Raw genomic sequence first — 19,884 nt, 5'->3', positions numbered from 1 at the left:
ATTTTCTTCAATATGAAATACATGTAAAGATAGTTTTCAACATTTGTTTTTATAAGATTTTTAGTTGCAAAATTTCCCCCCTCCCCAAGACAGAAAGCAATGTGATATAGGTTTTATATGTACAATCATATTAAACATATTACTACATCAGTCATGTTGTGAAAGAAGAATCAGAACAAAAGGGAAAAACCTCAAAAAACAAAAACAAAAAAAAGTAGAAACAGTATAGTTCAATCTGCATTCAGAATCCACAGTTCTTTTTTCTGGATATGGAGAGCATTTTCCATCTGGAGTCCTTTGGAATTGTCTTGGATCATCGTATTCTGAGAAGAGCTAAGTCTAGCACAGTTGATCATCATACAGTGTTGCTGTTACTGTGTACAATGTTCTCCTGGTTCTGCTCCCTTCACTCAGCATCAGTCCACTTCAGTCTTTCCAGGTGTTTCTGAAATCTGCCTGCTCATCATTTCTTACAGCACAATAGTATTCCATTACATTCACATGCCACAATTTGTTCAGCCATTCCCCAGTTGATGGGCATTCCCTCAATTTCCAATTCTTTGCCACCACAGAGAGCTGCTATAAATATTTTTGTACATCACATACTAACTTTTATTTTTTATTTATTTAATTTTTTTGGGGTGAGGCAATTGGGGTTAAGTGAATTGCCCAGGGTCACACAGCTAGTAAGTGTCAAGGGTCTGAGGCTGGATTTGAGCTGCCCCCTCTGATGCTCATTATAAAAATGCTGAATGAAGTACATTGCAATGCTGGAGACTTCCCTTTAAAAGTTAGTATGTGGGGGCGACTAGGTGGCGCAATAGATAGAGCACCGGCCCTGGATTCAGGAGTACCTGAGTTCAAATCCGGCCTCAGACACTTAACACTTACTAGCTGTGTGACCTTGGGCAAGTCACTTAACCCCAATTGCCTCACTAATAAAAAAAAAAAGTTAGTATGTGGGGGGAAGCTAGGTGGTACAGTGGATAGAGCACCGGCCCTGGATTCAGGAGTAGCTGAGTTCAAATCTGGCCTCAGACACTTGACACTTACTAGCTGTGTGACCCTGGGCAAGTCACTTAACCCCCATTGCCCCCCCAAAACAAACAAACCAACGACAACAACAAAAAAACCATATACAGACTATAATAAACATCAGACTAACTAAAAACATGAATCATAAGCATTTAGGACAAAAAATCTATCAGTACCAGGCATCCTGGCCATAATCACCCAATAGTATTGGCAATCATTCTGTTTCATGGCCTTTAGAACTAACAATCACTTTCTACAACTTCTCTATCACTGGAATCACAGAAGGCAAGCAAGCGGGTATTTTAGCTGAGACTTTAATTAAGGAAACCAAGAAGGGCAGGAGGCATGGGGTATATAACCAATGAAAATGCCTAAGGTCAAGAGATGGAATGTCTTGTGCAAGAAACAGCCAGGACCCCAGTGTCACTCATAGAGTGAGTGTTAAAGAATAAGATATAAAAGACTGGAAAGGTAGGAAGGTTGTGAAGGGCTTTGAATGCCCAACAGTATTTTAGAGTTGATCCTGGAGGTATTGAATAGTGGGATGACTGGTCAGATCTCTGCTTTAGGAATATTAATTTGACAGCTGAGTGGAAGATGGACTGAAGTGGAAAGAGACTTGAGGAGGAAAGACCAATCAAATCAGTAACATAAATATATTAACTTTTTTTCTCTATCTTAATCTAGAATAACCCTAAATTCAGTCACGAGTTGGCAGAGGAACTAGTATAAGTAGTACAAGTAAACTTCAAGATACCCATTTTTCTTGCCAGAAGATGTAAGATATTCTTTCCTCTTCTTAAACATGAAATGTTGGCATAGTTTTGCTGGGTTCCCTTGAAACTAGCAGTAGAGCTTTGGAGGTTAGGTCATGATATTCTCACAGGCATGTGGAGCCAATAGAATGTTAACAACAAATAATTTTCGTTATCACCTTTTGGTTCTTCCCGCAATGCCTTGTTCTTTTTCCTTTACTCTTTAACTCAGAAAGTAACCAAGAATGAGAGTGGAAAAGAAAACCATAAAAAACATATTTTCAATCATTGGGCAGGTTGCACTCCTCTTTAAGCCCTTAAGGTCTCCCTTCCGACTGCTTTTGTACTTCCAGTCTGTGAAGCACAATTAACACCTTATTACTGTCTTCTGATTATCTTTACTGCATAATTTAGCACTTTATTACAAGGTGCTTGTTCTCTAATTGTTTCACTCATGTATGTCTGCTCTTCCCATCTATACTACGAATTCTTTATAGATAGGGACTCATGGCTGATTTGCTCAGTTGATTTACCTTGTATAAGATGCTTAAAGGAAGGAGCCTTGGATTTCTTGAGGTATCCAGCACCTAATTATTCTTTCTCATTTACTCTGTCCTCCAGTTAGTTCCATCACTTCTGATTGCTTCTAGATCTTTTGCCAGTTGAATTTTCTGAGTTTCTTCTTCCTGTTTCTTCATTCCTTCTGCTATTCTGTTGAAAGAAACAATTGTTTTTTATCTGATTTATCCATTCATTTAGATTTTCCAAATGTTTCTAAAGATTTTTTTAAAATTTTGGCCATCTTGGTCTGGGGGTTTTTACTTTTATTCAGTTCCTTTATTTCTCGTAGAATAGTTAATTTTAGTCATTGCGTTGATTCAATGTGTTTATTATTTATTTGTCTTGAGAAAAATTAGTTTTCTTTCTGATATTACTATTAGTTGAGGGGGGTTCAGTTTTTTATGGCATTTTTGTTTTTGTCTTGGAATCCTTTAGTCCATAATTTTTATTGTGTTAAAGCTCTTTTTTAAGGGGAAGCTAGGTGGCGCAGTGAATAGATCACCAGCCCTGGAGTCAGGAGTACGTGAGTTCAAATCTGGCCTCAGTCACTTAACACTTACTAGCTGTGTGACCCTGGGCAACTCACTTAACCCCAATTGCATCACTTAAATTTAAAAAAACAAAAAAGCTCTTCTTTAGTTTGATTATTTGAGAATTTTAAAATTTTCTTTTAAGGATTTCTGGGAGTTTTGCTTCTTTGTTTTCTTCTTACTCTTTGCCCTCCACAAAGACTCACCAAGACTTTACGAGTAGAGTGCAAATTCTGGAAGGGTCTACTATGCAGGAAACACTTCAGGTATGGTCCTGGGGATAATTTAAGTCTTCTGTCCAAGGACCAACCTACCTAACTACAGAAACATTTTACACCTTAGACTTAGCCATTTGGTTATGAATCTTTTAGTCATGTTAACACATAGTAATGAGGACAGAATACTTGAACTAGAGAGTGGTGAAGGATGTGAAAATTGTAGACATTTTTTATCTAAACATCACTCTAGTTATTTTAAATATGAAATCTTTGTCCAGTGACCAATAAATTGGAATTCTTTTGGAAAAATTGGCATTCTCATAATAAACAAAAACAGAAGACAAAATGAAATTGCAACTAAATGGAAGGATACCTCATGGTTTCATCTTGCAAAGTTTAAAAAACAGAATTGGTGTGGTTGGTTTCATCGGGTCTCCAAAGGTCATGAGAAACATAATTTCACAATCTTGTCTTTGAATGTTCAGTGATGTAATACACACACACACACACACACACACACACACACACACATACACACACACACACACAAATAAGGAAGATTATTGCAATTTATGTAACAGCATCTATTAAAAATAATGAAGGGGCAGCTAGGTGGCGCAGTGGATAAAGCACTGGCCCTGGATTCAGGAGTACCTGAGTTCAAATCCAGCCTCAGACACTTGACACTAGCTGTGTGACCCTGGGCAAGTCACTTAACCCCCATTGCCCCTCAAAAAAAAAAAAAAAGAAAAGAAAAAAATAATGAAAAAGTAGAAAAAATTTTGAAGCATTGACAAGATCCTTCAAACCAAATAAAAACATACGTTGATATTTGGTGATTCCAATGCAATGGTAGGTACAGGAAAGGATGGAGAAAAATACATTGGCTCGATATCAACTTTTGAGAAATGGAGGAGGTCAAAGTCATATAGATTACTCCTACATATCACAAATAACTATTTTTTCCAAAAGAAAGTTAGAAAGTGCTGGACATTAGTAAGTAAAATAATTATATCCAAAACTTAGGTGAAGTCCCACTTCTTCCATGAAGTGATCTTAGCCTGAAGTGACCTTTTCCTCCTCCAGTCTTGCATTTCCAATGCCTTCCAGACATCTCAAACTAGATTTCTAGCAGACATCTTATATTCAACAGGTCCAAAACCAAACTATTATCTTGCCCTAAAACCTTCCCCTTCCAAATTTCCCTTTTACTGTCAAGGACAACTCTATCCTTCCAGGTACCCAAGCTCATAACCCTAAGCCTCACCTGTAACTATTCACCCCGCCTCCCATATCAAATCTGTTTTCAAGGCCTGTCGATATCAGTTTTGAAATAACTCTCCAATACACCCCCTTCTCAGCTCTGATACTGCCACTGCTGTGGCACGGAGCCTCATCCTCTCTCACCTGAACTAGTGCAATAGCCTCCTGCTTGATTTGCCTGCCACCTGTCCCTTCCCACTCCAGTCCATCATCCATTCACCTGCCAATGTGGTTTTCTGAAAGCACGGGTCCAGCCATGTCAGCCCTATTCAGTTGACTCGAGGGGCTCCCTATAGCAAGCAGAATCCAATTCAAACTCCTCCATTTGGCATTCAGAGCCCTTCAGAGCCTCACCCACACTTACACTTCCAATGTTCTTTCTCCTTCTACCTCCAACTTTGATCCAGCATCACTGGCCTACTGGCTGTTCCACAAACAAGACACTCCACCTCTCAACTCCTGGCATTTTCTCTGGCTGTTCCCCATACTTGGAATGTTCTCCTCCTTCTCTCCATCTCCTGCCTTCCCTCTGTTAATTATGTTGTATTTGTCCTGTACATAGCTTGTGTATCTGTTTGCTTGTTGTCTCCCCCATTAGATTATGTGCTCATTTGGGGCAAGGGCCGCCTTTTGCCCGTTTTTGTATTAGCTCAGTGCCTGGTGCATTGTAGCAATTTAATAAATGCTTGTGAAATGGATAGAGCCCTGGACCTGGAGTCAGGAAGGCTCCAGTCTGTGAATTCAGACACTTATTAGCTGTGTGACCCTGGGCAAGTCAACCTCAGTTTACTCCAGCTTCCGCATCTGTAAAATGAGCTGGAGAAGGAAGTGACAAACCACTCCAGTATCTTTGCCAAGAAAATCCAAATGAGATCATGAAGAGTCAGACACAACTGAAAAATGACAGAATAACTCCAAGCAAGTAATGTTAAGAAAGTTCTTCCTTGGGGCAGCTAGGTGGCGCAGTGGATAGAGCACCGGTCCTGGAGTCAGGAGTACCTGAGTTCAAATCCGGCCTCAGACACTTAACACTTACTGGCTGTGTGACCCTGGGCAAGTCACTTGACCCCAATTGCCTCACCAAAAAAAAAAAAAAAGTTCTTCCTTGGTGTCATTGCCTATTGAGGAAATACTCTTCCTTCAACAATCCCACTAAATATTCTTGGGTACCCGAAGGTTTCAGGTAGATTTCAATGTTCAACTTGACATTTTATCACAGTAATTTAAAATAAAGTTATAACCTTCAGTTTCAGGAAGAAAGTTTGTCACTATGTGTCAGAGAGTTAGAAGAAATGGAATTTACGTTTAAATTCTTTGTTCTACATAAAGATTTATACAGGCTGGATTGACTGTGAATTTGTATGTGATTATTAGCAGGAAAAGGTATTTCTAAAAGCTGGTCTAAATTTTAAAATTAAAAAACATACTCAGAGAATAAGCTTGAGGAATAGTCTGTTATATCATAAATTTAGGTATATTGGGCATATCATTTTCAAACTTGGTGATATTTATTCAACTTGTAGCTTTAGCACAAATATGGGTATTGGGAATACCTGAGGATACAAATTATCTTTTGGATTGAGCTGAATCCTTTTTTATAAAATAGTTGAATACAGTAAGATAAAATTCCTAATTCTATAAATAATTTCTTGATGGTCATAAAAAGCTATATTTTTTTCATTTGAGTCTTTACAGTTACTCTCCTCCTCTTAAAGGAATGTGCCTTTTAACATTGAAGTATGAGAATTCAGCGATTTGTAACATTACATGTTCCTGTCTTTTTATTTTCTCTGAACTCAGCATTTCCTTTTCTAGATGCAAAGGATTTTATAAAACTAAAAGTGGGGATGGGGGAGAGAGTAATCTCATAATCGCATACGTTGTGGCTAACATTCCATGGACAAAAAAAGTGTGAAACGACAAAACAATTATCTAAAAACCATGGGGCTATGTTTCCCATAGGAGTTAAAGATTCTTCTGTTTAAAGGTAGAAGATTTTTGAACATGGCAAGTTTTATCACAGAAATTCATTCTGAGTAGGTATTATTCGGACACCTAATTTCAATTTTTATATCTGCTCTTACTTCTGGGGATCTATTTTTGTATTATTACGTTAAAACATTGAATAATTTGAAAACTGCCTAGTTTTAACATTTTGTATTCAATATGGAGATTTCATCCCAGAGCGGGCTTTTCTGATGCACAATCTGAATGCTTGTGGAGTCACAACAGCTGTCCCCACACCATGTGGTATCCTCCATTACTTTACTGTAGAGATGAATTTTTGGCCCAGTGTTTCAGTAATATTGGACACACATGGTTTAAGTGACAAAGCAGTATGCTTGTGCATTCATTTGACTCTTGCAGCTACAGTTGGCTCCAGATTAGAACAGGGAGAATACATTCACACCACGGCCACCCTCCTGGCTGCTGGAGGAGCTACATCACAGTGGGCTCTGTTGCTTCCAAAGACACAATTTAGGATTGCTGAGGAATTACAGATTCAACAAAGTGCTTTACCGCAAGAGCAGATAACAATGGAGTGCTAAAAGGGCGGTCTTCTCTTTAGACTCTCAGGTCTGTTCTGAGGGGGCTGTTTTTATTTTATTTTTTAAATATTTAGTAATAGTTACCATGACTGAAAACCATGAAACCAAGAGGACTGATAGCCATAACATTGGGTGGTTTTCTGGGTATCGGTGTCACGATTCTGGGTAAGATCTAAGATTTTTACACACGTTCAGTAAAATTTAGATTGGGCAATTTATATTAATTTTTTTTTTTGGCCTTTCAGAAAGATGTGGTAATGTATTGTCAGAGCCAGATGTTACAAATGAGGAACCAAAATTAGATTCATTTTTAATGCTCACTGTTAATATGTGCTGCCGCATATTTGGAAATCTAATAGAAAAGAAAGTATGAATTAAAGAATCATTTTGCGATATGAAGTGATGTTTTACACTCTTGACGTTTTCGACAATTTTGTTGCTCCTAAAATGTTTATTATGCATTTGTTATATTTCATGCAGAAATATGATGATTTGATTTTGTGTGAAATTGCTTTGATATACTATATATTTATGTGGTTAGAATACTGTATTAATGTACATCTATATGCAGCTCCAACTGCCTGGTATTCACAGTATGATTTTTGGACTGCAAGCTTTTACATTTAAATTCAATTTGAAACTTAACCCTTTTGTGTTTTGCAAACTAAATTTATTAAAGAGTCTGTTTTTTAATGATTCCAAAGTGGGCTTTGAGAACCAGAGCACATCCTTGGCTGTGGTCATCTTCACTGCTTAGTAGTGTTCTCTAAGTTCCTCTGAAAAATACCAATATTCACCGGGACTTTTTTCCCCTCCCTACACAAAGTTTAAAACATCCAAGAGGACTGTTCACCATGATCTGTTGCCCCATATTTTCCTCTCCTAATAAATCTCTTTTTGTTTTACAAAAAAAAAAAAAGAAAAACATCCGAGGGTAAATTTTGAAGGTCTTCTTACTTGGAGAAGAATCCCACTGGGGGGTTTTCTCTAAATATCAAAGAGGTCCTAGCCACTGAAAGGTGGCACCCAGCACTGGCCTGCCTTCCATCTTGGCTCTCCCCACGGGCACCTTTTCATATTAGTGAATTTCTGGGTGCATTGTAGTGCACTATACAGATGAATATGTTTGAGGCTTTCTGCATTTAGTGGAGACAAAATAGAATGATTGATAAAATCCTCCCTGCTATTGGCTATTATTTACTGACTCTTAAGTGGCAGGTTGTATTTATGCCAATTTATCTGCTTCAGGGAACATTCTTGATAGCAGAACAAAGTGAATAAAAGTAGTTTGCTTTGCAAATGAATGCAAATGGGAGAGCCTTTCGGAAAGCCCTTTTACTGGGGCCTTGCACGTTGATTATGAGTGAAGCTGCCATTTGGACTTGGTGAAAAGAGCACGCTTGGACCATTGATTGGGGGAGACAGTAAAAAGTCAGGAAGGGCCCGTTAAGCTCGCAGTGCGGCAGGCGGATGTCAGTGTGGTTAGAGCACAGTAGGAGAATGACAGGGAGGATTAGTGTCAGGGAGAAGCTTTGCTGGAGCTGCGGAGATGGTCCCTGGGGTCACTCACCTCTGACTGTTGTTCTCTGCTCCCGGATCTGTAATGCACACTGCTTGATGGATGCCTGTTCATTATCGGAAATGGTGATTAGAAGATGGATTTGCCTCAAAGGTTCCTTTAAAAATAAAAATTAAAGAGAAATAAGGTTAGTTTTAAATATTCCCTTTACTTGCAACTTTTATTGGTTGGTTTCTTGTTGGGTTTGGTTTTTTTTTTAATGTGGGGTTGGCTGCTGCCTCTGGGAGAATGATCATTTAATGTAGCAAGAGAGTGCAAATTATTGTCCTGTAATTATTAGCTATGAGCTACCGATCACAGTTTCTGATTTAATTGTTGATAGTGATAGGGGAAGTGTTTGGTTTTAATTCACATTTTTTACTTTGGGAGCCTGTTTATTTTCTGGTTTTCTGATGATGGTTAAAATGTTTGATTTAGTTTTCAAAAGCCATGGTGTGTTCAAAAATAAACTGCAACCTTTGTGTAATTAAGAATTTGAGTCTTAAGCAGGTTAACCTGGCAGATCCCTAGTTGCAGTGGCATCCCCAAATATCAAAATGACCCACTGGTTAGTTTGGATGTACTTGATCAATCATGTTTTGAAAATGTAGACTGTACTTTAGTAACTCATGAACAAAAAACATCCTGCTTTTCCGACATAGACTTTGCCTCAGTTCTGATTCCAAACACTACAAAGTGAATCGTGTTTCATTCATACTCTTAAATCCTCTTTGCTTTCTTTGAACTAATAATAACTCCTGATATCTTTGTGGTGGATTACAGTTTATAAGGTGCTTTTCTCACAACAACCCTACGTGGTAGAGAGTGGATGAATTTTTACCCCAAATTACAGATAATGAAACTAAGGTGCAGAGAAATTGTCACTTGTCCCCGATTACAGTTACCCATGCCTGAACTCTAGGTCTTCTGACTCTATGCCGCTATCCCTTTCATCTATATTATGCTGCCGATGCTCCAGACACATTTAGTTACAACACCATTTGCATACATGAGCATACACAAGGCTTACTGAACACCAATGATGTGCAGACTTGACATGAGAGTGGTTCCTGCTTCTCTTTAAAAATGAAGTTTGATTTACTTTATGTAGAGAAGTGACCTGTGCTGTGTGAGATGTCTTGTTTCTTGTGTGCCACAAACAGTTGTTTCTTCTGAGCTCGACTTACTAAAATGGGAAATCCCCATAAGCTGTTAGAACCGTTTTTAAAATGTAGTGCATTTTGCAAAAAGCATTGTGGTGTGTGATTTAGTAACATTCTTGATGAAACGTTTTGACAAGCAGTTTTTCCAATTTCCCATTATTCTTTTTTTTTTTTCATGTTTTACAGGCACCTGAATGGACAGAAGAGGACCTCAGCCAGCTGACAAGAAGTATGGTTAAGTTCCCTGGGGGGACCCCAGGTCGATGGGAAAAGATTGCTCACGAATTGGGTCGATCAGTGACAGATGTGAGTTCACTCAGATTTGCATTGTATGGAGAGTGACAAACCAGAACAAGACAGCCTGTGTAGAAGGCAGACGTATATGGGGTCCGACATTGTGTGTGGAGGAAGGCTGGGATCCTTTTAGGACCTGGAAGTGAACCATTAACTAACTCAGCAAAAAGCAGATGTCTGCTCATCCCCTGCTCCACAATTAACAGCTGTAACTGATCAGCTGGATGGGGGCTTCCAGGCTTGGAAAGCTGAGCTACTGTAACGTCATCACAGGAAAATTATGATAGTTTGGGTGTTTATAGTGACCCTTTCTAACTGTGAGAGAACATTCCAGTGAAATATAATTATATTTCAACTGGATTGTAAATATAGATACACATACATATGTGTATTTACCTATACACAGAGAGGCACAGATTGCTATCGGTATCTCTTACAGGTGGTTTGCATTAATTAAAGTTAAAACTTTTTTAATGATACGAAAGGCAAATTTGTACAAAGTTAATACCTTTTAATTTACCAAGTTATACAATCAGGCAAAGAATAATAACTATAATAACCTGATTGGTTATACCAAAAAGTTTGTGCTAAAACCCTTTTTGTTATCTTCCTAGAAAACCGGGAAAGGAGGGAGTTTTTTACATTTAAAAAACAAAACCTTATATTTGACAATAGTTTTGAGTAGCCATAGTCCATAGATAACTAGTGTTATAGACCTGGAGGGGTTAGGGAAGGCAAAGCTTTACAGAAGGTGGGCACCTTGGAGTTCATTATCTGCTTTCCTCATTTTTATAGCTTAGGGTCAAAGAACTGAATTTGCTCCAGGTTATTCAGCTGGTAGCCAAGGGAGCCTGGATGTGAAGCCCTGGTCTTCTGACTCCCAGTGCAGGCCTCTTTACACTCTGCTTTGTTATACTTTCCAGCTTTCATAGTATTTGTCTTGGGTCTTGATTTAAAACTCAAGGAAAAACCTGGCAAAAAAAAAACAAACCCATCTCGTGGTACATTTGTCCAATTAATCACATACATTTAGAAGTCATTTTCCTGGTAAATGTCCACATTTTGCTTTTGGAAACCAGCGGAAGCTTTTTTCCATTTTGAAGGATAGAAATGAAACTAGATGTTTGGAGAACCAGGTTATGGGGGGGGGGGAATTATACTGGGGGGAGTCAGAGGCCTAGAGGCTTGGGCTTAGAGCCTGTTTCAGCTCCTTGGTTCCTGTATGACTGTGAGCAAGTCATTAACCTCCCTGGACATTGAGTTTTTCCTCTGTACAAAGAGGGGACCTCTTCTAGCATTAAATTTTACAATTCTGTCTTAATATATACTATTTGTGTCATTTTAAAAGTTATAACTGCTCCTCATAAAGAACTAAAGAGACTATATTAGTCTTGAGTTGCATATTATGTTATGTTGAAAGACAAAGGTTTGAAAACATAACAGGATCTATGCTGTGGTAACATTTTTAGGATGTGTCATTTTCTGAGAAAGCACAATTGTCATGAATCAAACTAAAGGATGATGATTCAAAAGAAGACCCTCTCTACTTCTGGCACTGCCACAGGAGGAAAATGGTCTGTTCCTTTTCCAAAATGCACTGTTTGTCCATCTTAAGATAAAGTCATTTCTGGATAAATACCTAATCAAAAACTCCAAAAGAAAATTAGAAGGAATAGAAGGCTTTTTCATGGAAACTTTCACTCTGGAAGTTACTCGGGTGGCTTATGTTTTCTTTGGGAGCCTAGTGTTTGCTAAAAGTTACTGGTTTTTTGAAAAGGCTACAAAGCTGTGGCACTTTTCTCAAAGCGTTGGTTTCCAAGGGTAGAAAATCTTTCATTTTGACTTTGATGGGGTGGAGAAGGGAATAAACATTTATGTGGCACCTACTGTGTGCCAGGCATTGGACTAAGGGCTTTACAGTTATTCCTTCTACATTGTTGGGGTGAAGGGTACAGTGCCCCTATGATCTGGAAAATACATGTAAAAGTTTTTGCCCCCCAACCCCCACCAGAGAAGTCTGAATTTTTTTCTTTTACAGGGTGTTCACAGTACCTTATTGTAAAATTTGGGTTGATATTATACAGGACTATACATATATTTTATGCATTTCTGCGTTTCTAAACTTGTTCTGTGTCACCTGTTGGCCTTTACGTGTTGTCTACAGTTTCCACAAAATTCTCATTTAATTTCTTATGCCGACTCATAATATATCGAAACCACAATGGGGAAAATCACAATGTAGAAGGGAAAACTGTACAAATATTAACTCATTTGACCCTTACAACAACTGGGGGGGATGCAATAATTATCCCCATTTTATAGATGAGAAAACAGAGGCACAGAGAGGTTATGTGATTTGCCCGCAGTCACATAGATACTAAGTATCTGAGGCTGGATATGAACTCTGGTCTTGGTGACTCCAAGTCCAGTGCTCTGTGCACCATGGTGCCCCCAGCTGCCTGATGAAACCAAGTGATGAGCCCTGCAATGTGGTTGAAGGAGAGCTGGATTTGAAGTCAAAGGGCTTTATTTCCTTTGTTTCCCAGAGGACAGCTCGAGGGCATCACAATGCACAGAGCTCTGGACCTAGTGAGTCAGGAAGACCAGAGTTCAGCTCCAACCTCAGACACCTGCTGGCTATGTGACCCTGGACAAGTCACTTCACCTCTGTTTCCCTCAATTCCCTCACTGTAAAATGGGGATAATAATAGCACATACCTTCCAGGGTCGTTGTGAGAATTGAGTAAGATAATGCTTGTAAAGCACTTAACACAGTGCCTGACACATAGGAGGCGCTTAGTAAATGCTGATTCCCTTCTCTGCAAAACGAGAGTTGATAAATTCAGAGATCTCCAGCCCCCTTTCTCAATTCTGAATCCTGACTCTCTTTTACCTTCTCCACCAACACTACACTGTGGCATTTAAACTGATATGAAATGATTTGAATATGGAGTGGTGACTTAGAGGGTGACTTTCCAAAAATCTCACCAGAAGCAAAAAGGCTCTCTCCTTTGTTCGAGAGCAAAGTATAGAGGAACAAGGTGGATCAGAACAAGATAATGAGAATATGTAGATGCATGAAATGTACCTGATACCATTTGGAATGGCTGAGTTATTATGTCAGAGCCTAGTGGGGTAAATACGTGTACTGGGGCAGCCCTGTAGAGCTGCCTGTCTCTTCCTATCTACAGTCATCACGTGATGTTGATCATCCTTGGTCCAGCTTAATGATTCCAACAGTTCCCAAAGAAACCAAACTTGGTGGCTATAGCAGCTGCTTTTTCCTTTCTCTCAGGGAAGGAATCAACTAGGACAGTTTGACATTTTTAAATTAGTTTTTATAGCACCTAGAACATAGCAAACATTTTTAAGGTAGTATAATTGATGGTCCTGAATGTTTATGACACCCCAGATTACCTCTGGGACTTTCTTTGTCATATATGTACTACATATAGCTTTGCTCTGGTAACACTTTTTTCATAGGGGAGAACAGCACAACCCATTCTAATAGCACGAGGAAAATTTAGCTTACTCAGGCCAAAATAGAGTCATAGCTCAAGCTTCTGCATCTTCATGCATACGTCAGCCACATAAAGACGCAAAGGAAAACTAGGGGTTTGGTGTGTGACTTTTAAATCTCAGTGATTCCAGTCAAAATGGGACTGGCATTTTAAATGAAAACTGGAATGACTTGAACGACGACAACAAGAGAAACCATTTTCATCTCTTTGCTTGTGTTATTAATTAGATTTGTTTTCATCAGGCTTTTGATTATGAAAAGGAAGCCAGGTTCGCTTTACTGTAATCACAACTCCTAGCCGCTGACCTTCTTACCTGGACGGTGCTCCCTGTCAGCCTCTGCACATCTGTTCTTTGACCCATTTTCCTTGCTGAAGTTGTAGCTGCAGGCTTCGTTCTCGTTCCTATCCTTGAATGCTTAGAGAAACAATTGACCTTTTAAAAAAAATCATAAATTCTACATTTGGATTGTCAGTGATTTAGTGATTCGGTGATTTGGATTGTCAGTGGATTTATTGTGAAAAACCCATTTTAATCCTCAATTAGGAAGGAGGTTTTAAGTGTATTACTGTCAAATTAACATTGAGTTAGATTGCTAAATTCTAACCCAGATGAATACAAGTAATGTCATTAGCTTTCCTTTTTTTTAATTAAGACAAAGCATAAGTATCTTTTAGCTCTGATATACCTAACCTGATAATGTAATGTGACCAGACAAGACCTACCTTAGTCTGGATAAAATGCTTAAAATGTTAATTTATGCCTTTCAGCAAATAATTTTGGTAACCACAAAGGGTGCTTAAAATTGTAAAAACAACAGAGGAAACAAAAACTGTCTGGCATGCAAAACAGACTTTAATGTGATTATTAACTGCAGGTTTTCCAAATTAAAGGCAGGGAGATCTCAGATTTCCTACTTGGGAAGTCATATCATTCACTTGCCTGAGAGGATGTAAACTGATTCTGCTTCCCTTGGTGACTACTAATCTCTTGCATTTTGGTTGCGATAACAGACTGATAGGGGATTTGTCACCTGCTTGGAAAAGGGTCCAGGTAGGCAGCAAAACAATAGGCCAAATTTTCTAATTAGCATGGGGCCACAGTGTGAGGTAAGAGGTGTGCAGTCAGATAAGCTGCCCCATATGTCAAAGGAAAGATGATAAAATGATTAATTTCCTTTGGACTGTGTAGCTTCAACTGGTGAGAAGAGATTCATTTGGGAAGTCTAAGTTTTATTGGTCTTGAAAATGCATACTTGTATCACCCCCTTAAAAACAAGTTTCATTGGATGTCAGAGACAGAGATGGACCTTTGGGGGGGGGGGCAGAACCGTAGCTATAACCAGTTGGTCAACAAGTTAAGCACCTACTGTGTATCAGGCACTATGGTAGTTACTGGGAATACAAGTACAAACAATGAAACTGTCCCCATTCACAGTGAGATTACATTCTCACTGAGAAAAAGCAAGTATATATTAAAAATGTAGACAGCAAAAATATGAATTTAATAAAGGCATATATTTGTGTGCATATATGTGTGTGTGTGTATACACACACACACACACACACACACAGAAATTAAACATAAGGTATTATGGGAAGGCACACAATAAGAGTTGAGGGTATCAAAAAAAGCTCCGTGCAGAACATGGTATCTAAGCTAGGAAGTGGAGGTAAGAAGAGAATGCATTTCAGGCATGAATGGTAGATTGGGGTCAGGTTGTATAGGCTTTAAAAGCTAAACAGAGGGGGCAGCTAGGTGGCACAGTGGGTAAAGCACTGGTCCTGGACTCAGGAGGACCTGAGTTCAAATCCAGCCTCAGACCCTTGACACTTACTAGCTGTATGACCCTGGGCAAGTCACTTAACCCCAACTGCCTCACCAAAAAAAAAAAATAAATGTTGAGTTTATAATATCTCCAGGACGTGCCAATAGGCAGTTGACAATATGGACCCAAAGCTCAGAGGGAGAGACAGAGAGACTACAAAGGGAAAAAAGAAGAGGGCTCCAGAAAGAACCTTGGGTGATACCCACAGTTAAGGGATTATGTTGTGGGTGATGAGATATATTAAAAACTACCAAGAAAGAAGGGTCAGAGAAGGGAGAGGTGAACCAGAAGAGAGGAGTATCACAAAAACCCAGAAAAGGAATATCCAGGAGAGGGTGGTCACTAGTGTCAAACACAGCAGAGAGGTTGAGAAGAATCCTATCTGGCAATAAGAGAATGCTGCTGACATCAAAGAGAGCAGATTGAGATGAGCTGAGTCAATTAGCCAGATTGCAAAGGGTTCAAGAGTCAGAAGAGAGGAAGTGGAGGCAGTAACTGGAGGCAAGTCTTTCAAAGTCTGGCTGAGAAGAGATGACAGCTTGAGATGGCAGGATCTAGTAAAGGGGTTTTTTGTTCCTTTTTACTTTTAAGGATTGGAGAGACTTGGGCAAATTTGAAAGGAGAAGAAAAGGAAATTAAAAATTATGAAGCAGAGAAAGTTTTCAGAAATTTTCCCTTTATCCTCTAGACCTACGCACCTTCCCACCATGTTGTTCTAGTTTGCTTAGGCTTGTTTCTCCACTATGGCTCGCCACTCCTCATATAGGGCCCCTTCCTATTGACCCCTCAAAAAACAACCTCTTAGCGGGCAGCTAGGTGGCACAGTGGATAAAGCACTGGCCCTGGAGTCAGGAGTACCTGAGTTCAAATCTGGCCTCAGACACTTAACACTAGCTGTGTGACCCTGGACAAGTCACTTAACCCCAATTGCCTCACTTAAAAAACAAACAAAAAACTCTTAGGATGATCAAAACTTACTTTGTATCCCATTGTCTCAGAACCTTGCTGTGTGTCCAGTTAATGTGATAACATTAATCCAAAATGAAATGTTAATGATAATGACATATTTTTTTTGGCTAAACTGGACTGTTCAATATTCAATGAGCATATTTCCTTCTGGCTTTACCCATGGTAGCATAATTGCTGAATAATATATTTGCATTTCAGCAGGCCTTCAGGTGCTAACCCAATAAAAGTAACTATTTTGAAGATTTGGGGAAACTTAGTAGATCAGTGATGGTGATACTTTGGGTATAGGGAGACTATTTAGGGTCTCTTGTTATACTTCAGTGGTATATGTTATCAGGCACTAGATGGGACCTTAGTGTGTGTGTGTGTGTGTGTATATATATATATATATATATATATATATATATATATATTTTAGTGAGGCAATTGGGGTTAAGTGACTTGCCCAGGGTCACACAGCTAGTAAGTGTTAAGTGTCTGAGGCCGGATTTGAACTCAGGTACTCCTGACTCCAGGGCCGGTGCTCTATCCACTGCGCCACCTAGCTGCCCCTGACCTTAGTATATTATTTAATGGCTTTAATACCTTCGAGATCAAACAGAATTTGTCTCTTGGTGATCACATCATCTCCCATGGGTTCCACTATCATCTCTGGGCACGTGACTCCCAGATCTACACAGTCTCTCTGCTGAGCTGTAATTGCACATCACCAACTACCTAGTGGCTCTTTCCTACTGGATGTCTCACAGGAGTCTTGCATGCCATGTGTTCTGGTGAGGATATCATCATCCTGCCCGGCTTTCAGGTTTGCAACCTCAGAACCATCCCTAACTCTTCCCTCTCCTTCACTTCCATAGCGAGTTGATTCCCAAGTCTTGCCCACAATGTTTCTTCCCCTCCATCTGCCTCTCTCCACTCACAGGGCCACCACCCTTGAAAAGCTCCTCCTCTCCTCTCTCCTGCACTTTTTTTTTTTTTGGGTGAGGCAACCGGGGTTAAGTGACTGCCCAGGGTCACACAGCTAGCAATTGTCAAGTGTCTGAGGCCGGACCTGAACTCAGGTCCTCCCGAATCCAGGGCCGGCGCTCCATCCACTGTACCACCCAGCTGCCCCTCTCCTGCACGTTTTTTTTTTTTTTTTAAGTGAGGCAATTGGGGTTAAGTGACTTGCCCAGGGTCACACAGCTAGTAAGTGTTAAGTGTCTGAGGCCGGATTTGAACTCAGGTACTCCTGACTCCAAGGCCAGTGCTCTATCCACTGCACCATCTAGCTGCCCCTTCTCCTGCACTTTTGAAAGAGCCTCCTGACTGTTCTCTCCTCTCTCCCCATGCCATTCACTACACAAATGCTAAAGGCTGTGCCGTGACTCTTCTTGAGAAGTTTCAGGGGTTCCTTTTTTCCAGTGGCTCCTCTCAAACTCCTGACCTATAAAGCTTTGTACCAGCTAATCCCAGTCTAATTAATCATTCCTTATGCTTTCTGGCTACACGGCCCAATCAAGCTGAGCACCTTACTGTTTCCCATGCATTATGCTACATCTCCTGTTTCCATGCTCTTGTACAAGCTTTTCCCTCTGCTTGGAGTTCACGATCTCCTGACCTCTGTTTTGCTTTGCAGCTCAGCTCCTCCTCAGCCTTTCCTGATGAACCTCCTTTTCCCCACCCCTTGCCCAGGCTCACACAGGTAGTAATTATCTGCAGAAAGATTTGAACTTGTTTTCCTGACTAGTGCCCTTCCCCTCAAAATATATACTTTGTATATATTTTGCATTTATTTATCTGTGTTCAAGTTGTTCTCCTCTAATAGAATGTGAACTCCCTGAAGGCAGGCACTATTTTATCTTTATATACCAAGTGCCTAGCACAGTACCTAGGCCATAGTAAGTACTTAGTGTTTGTTAAATGAGTGAATCTCAAAAAGGATATCAGAAGCTGTATATTTATGACATGAAACAATTCTTAATGGTCGATTTAAAACCAAACTGAAGGTGCCTAAGTGATGAGTCATCAAGGAGAACCTAGGGACACCATTGTATTGGTCTAAAGCAAGGATTCTTAATATGTGGAGATGGGGGGGGGGGTCATGGGCCCCTTTTGGAATCTGGTGGAGCCTCTGGATCCTTCTCAGAATAATATTTTTAAGTAATTGAAGAAAACATGAAATTTCCATTAAAGGTTAGAGAAAACGAAGATGTAACTTTTTCCCCCATCCAAGCTCATGGACCTTGTGAAATCTATCCCTAGAATCCCTGGTCGAAGGGTATATCTTTTATTAAGCTTAAGTAACTCGCTTGGGTTTGAAGAAGTCTTCTGATGATTGAGGGCTTGGAAACAAAGAGTTAGGGATTCTGTTTCTGGCCATCAGATGGAGCTAATTCAACGCATGAGGGCTATTAGGGTGTCATGATACCTGTCATTTGAAGTCCATTGGTCTTTGGGAAGATTTCACTGAGATGTACCGGTGGTCATTTGGCTCCTGGGGAAGCTTAAGCTGAAATACTAAAGGGTGAAGAAGTCTAGCCCCCTAGAGGATATAATCAACCCAAATTACTGAGTATGATCCACATTAACTCTCAGGCTGAACAAAGGTATTGGCTGGTCTGAAATGGAAGGGAAGAGATGCCGGGTAGTAGAAGAAGTCAGGGTGTCTCATCCAGTCCGAGAGAGATCCAGGGAACCAAGAAAAATCTCCAAGACTCCAGGGGGTGGGATGGGGGTGGGGAGCTCTGCTGGGAGTCCATGCTCTGAAGCAGGCAAAACAAGGGAGCGGAGCCTGGAAGAGATTATCTCCCACAAGACCTGGAAACACTGTCAGTGCGACTCTATCTTGGACTAGAAACCTGAGCATCTCAGTTGAACAGCTAACCATCGATAGAAGCCTAAAGCAAGGAACAAAAGAGTTGAGGGTTAGAAGTATTGTGCCAAGTAATCTCATACACGGCTAGATTGTAGTTGTTTGAATCAGCAAATCGTGTTCTGTAAACTTGCCCATTCCAATTTTGGTTTTGGTTTTGGTTTTTATTTTCTTAGTTTCTTTTTTTCTTTTTTTGTGAGGCAATTGGGGTTAAGTGACTTGCCCAGGGTCACACAGCTAGTAAGTGTTAAGTGTCTGAGGCCGGATTCGAACTCAGGTACTCCTGAATCCAGGGCCAGTGCTCTATCCAGTGTGCCATCTAGCTGCCCAGTTTCTTTCTTTCTAGCTAAGCTAAGAGGAAAATAATTATTTTTCCCCTAGAAGACATAGGGGAATCAATCCATACTCACATCTGGGTGTTGAATTAGCAATAACTGAACCAGCTCCAGCACCTAGAAGAGCCAAGAGAACTGAGGCAGATAAAAGGAGAACTAGAACTGAAAGAACCAGCACCTTTCTCCCCTTCCTGCCCAGGTTGCTCTCTGAAAAGCCTCCTTTTCCACTTCTCAAAAGAAAGACTCCTTCTCCAAGCTGTCCTGCAGGGTGACTAACAACTTCCAGTGTCAGAGACACATGTGAAGTCTCTACATCAAAATGGCCCTCAGGAGAGTAGTTTAGTCCGACATGTTCTGGATATAATGATGTTGAAAGAAGAGCTTCCTATCTTCCCGTAGGTGGGAACCATGAACTGTGTTGAAACTGAATATCCCTTCAAGAGTCATAGTCAC

General features: G+C 40.0%; 1 protein-coding gene across 1 annotated transcript in view; it reads left to right on the top strand.

Annotated features, from left to right (window-relative positions):
• DNAJC1 (DnaJ heat shock protein family (Hsp40) member C1) overlaps positions 1-19,884 on the top strand; it is a 264,938-nt gene that overhangs the window by 216,638 nt on the left and 28,416 nt on the right. The window contains exon 9 of the mRNA XM_043968912.1: positions 9,819-9,938. Coding sequence (XP_043824847.1) covers positions 9,819-9,938 — 120 coding nt within the window. The remainder of the gene's footprint in view (positions 1-9,818; positions 9,939-19,884) is intronic.

The sequence above is a fragment of the Dromiciops gliroides genome, chromosome 5 (assembly GCF_019393635.1).
Source record: "Dromiciops gliroides isolate mDroGli1 chromosome 5, mDroGli1.pri, whole genome shotgun sequence".
Lineage (NCBI taxonomy): Eukaryota > Metazoa > Chordata > Mammalia > Microbiotheria > Microbiotheriidae > Dromiciops > Dromiciops gliroides.
This window is presented reverse-complemented; position numbering and strand designations above follow the sequence as displayed.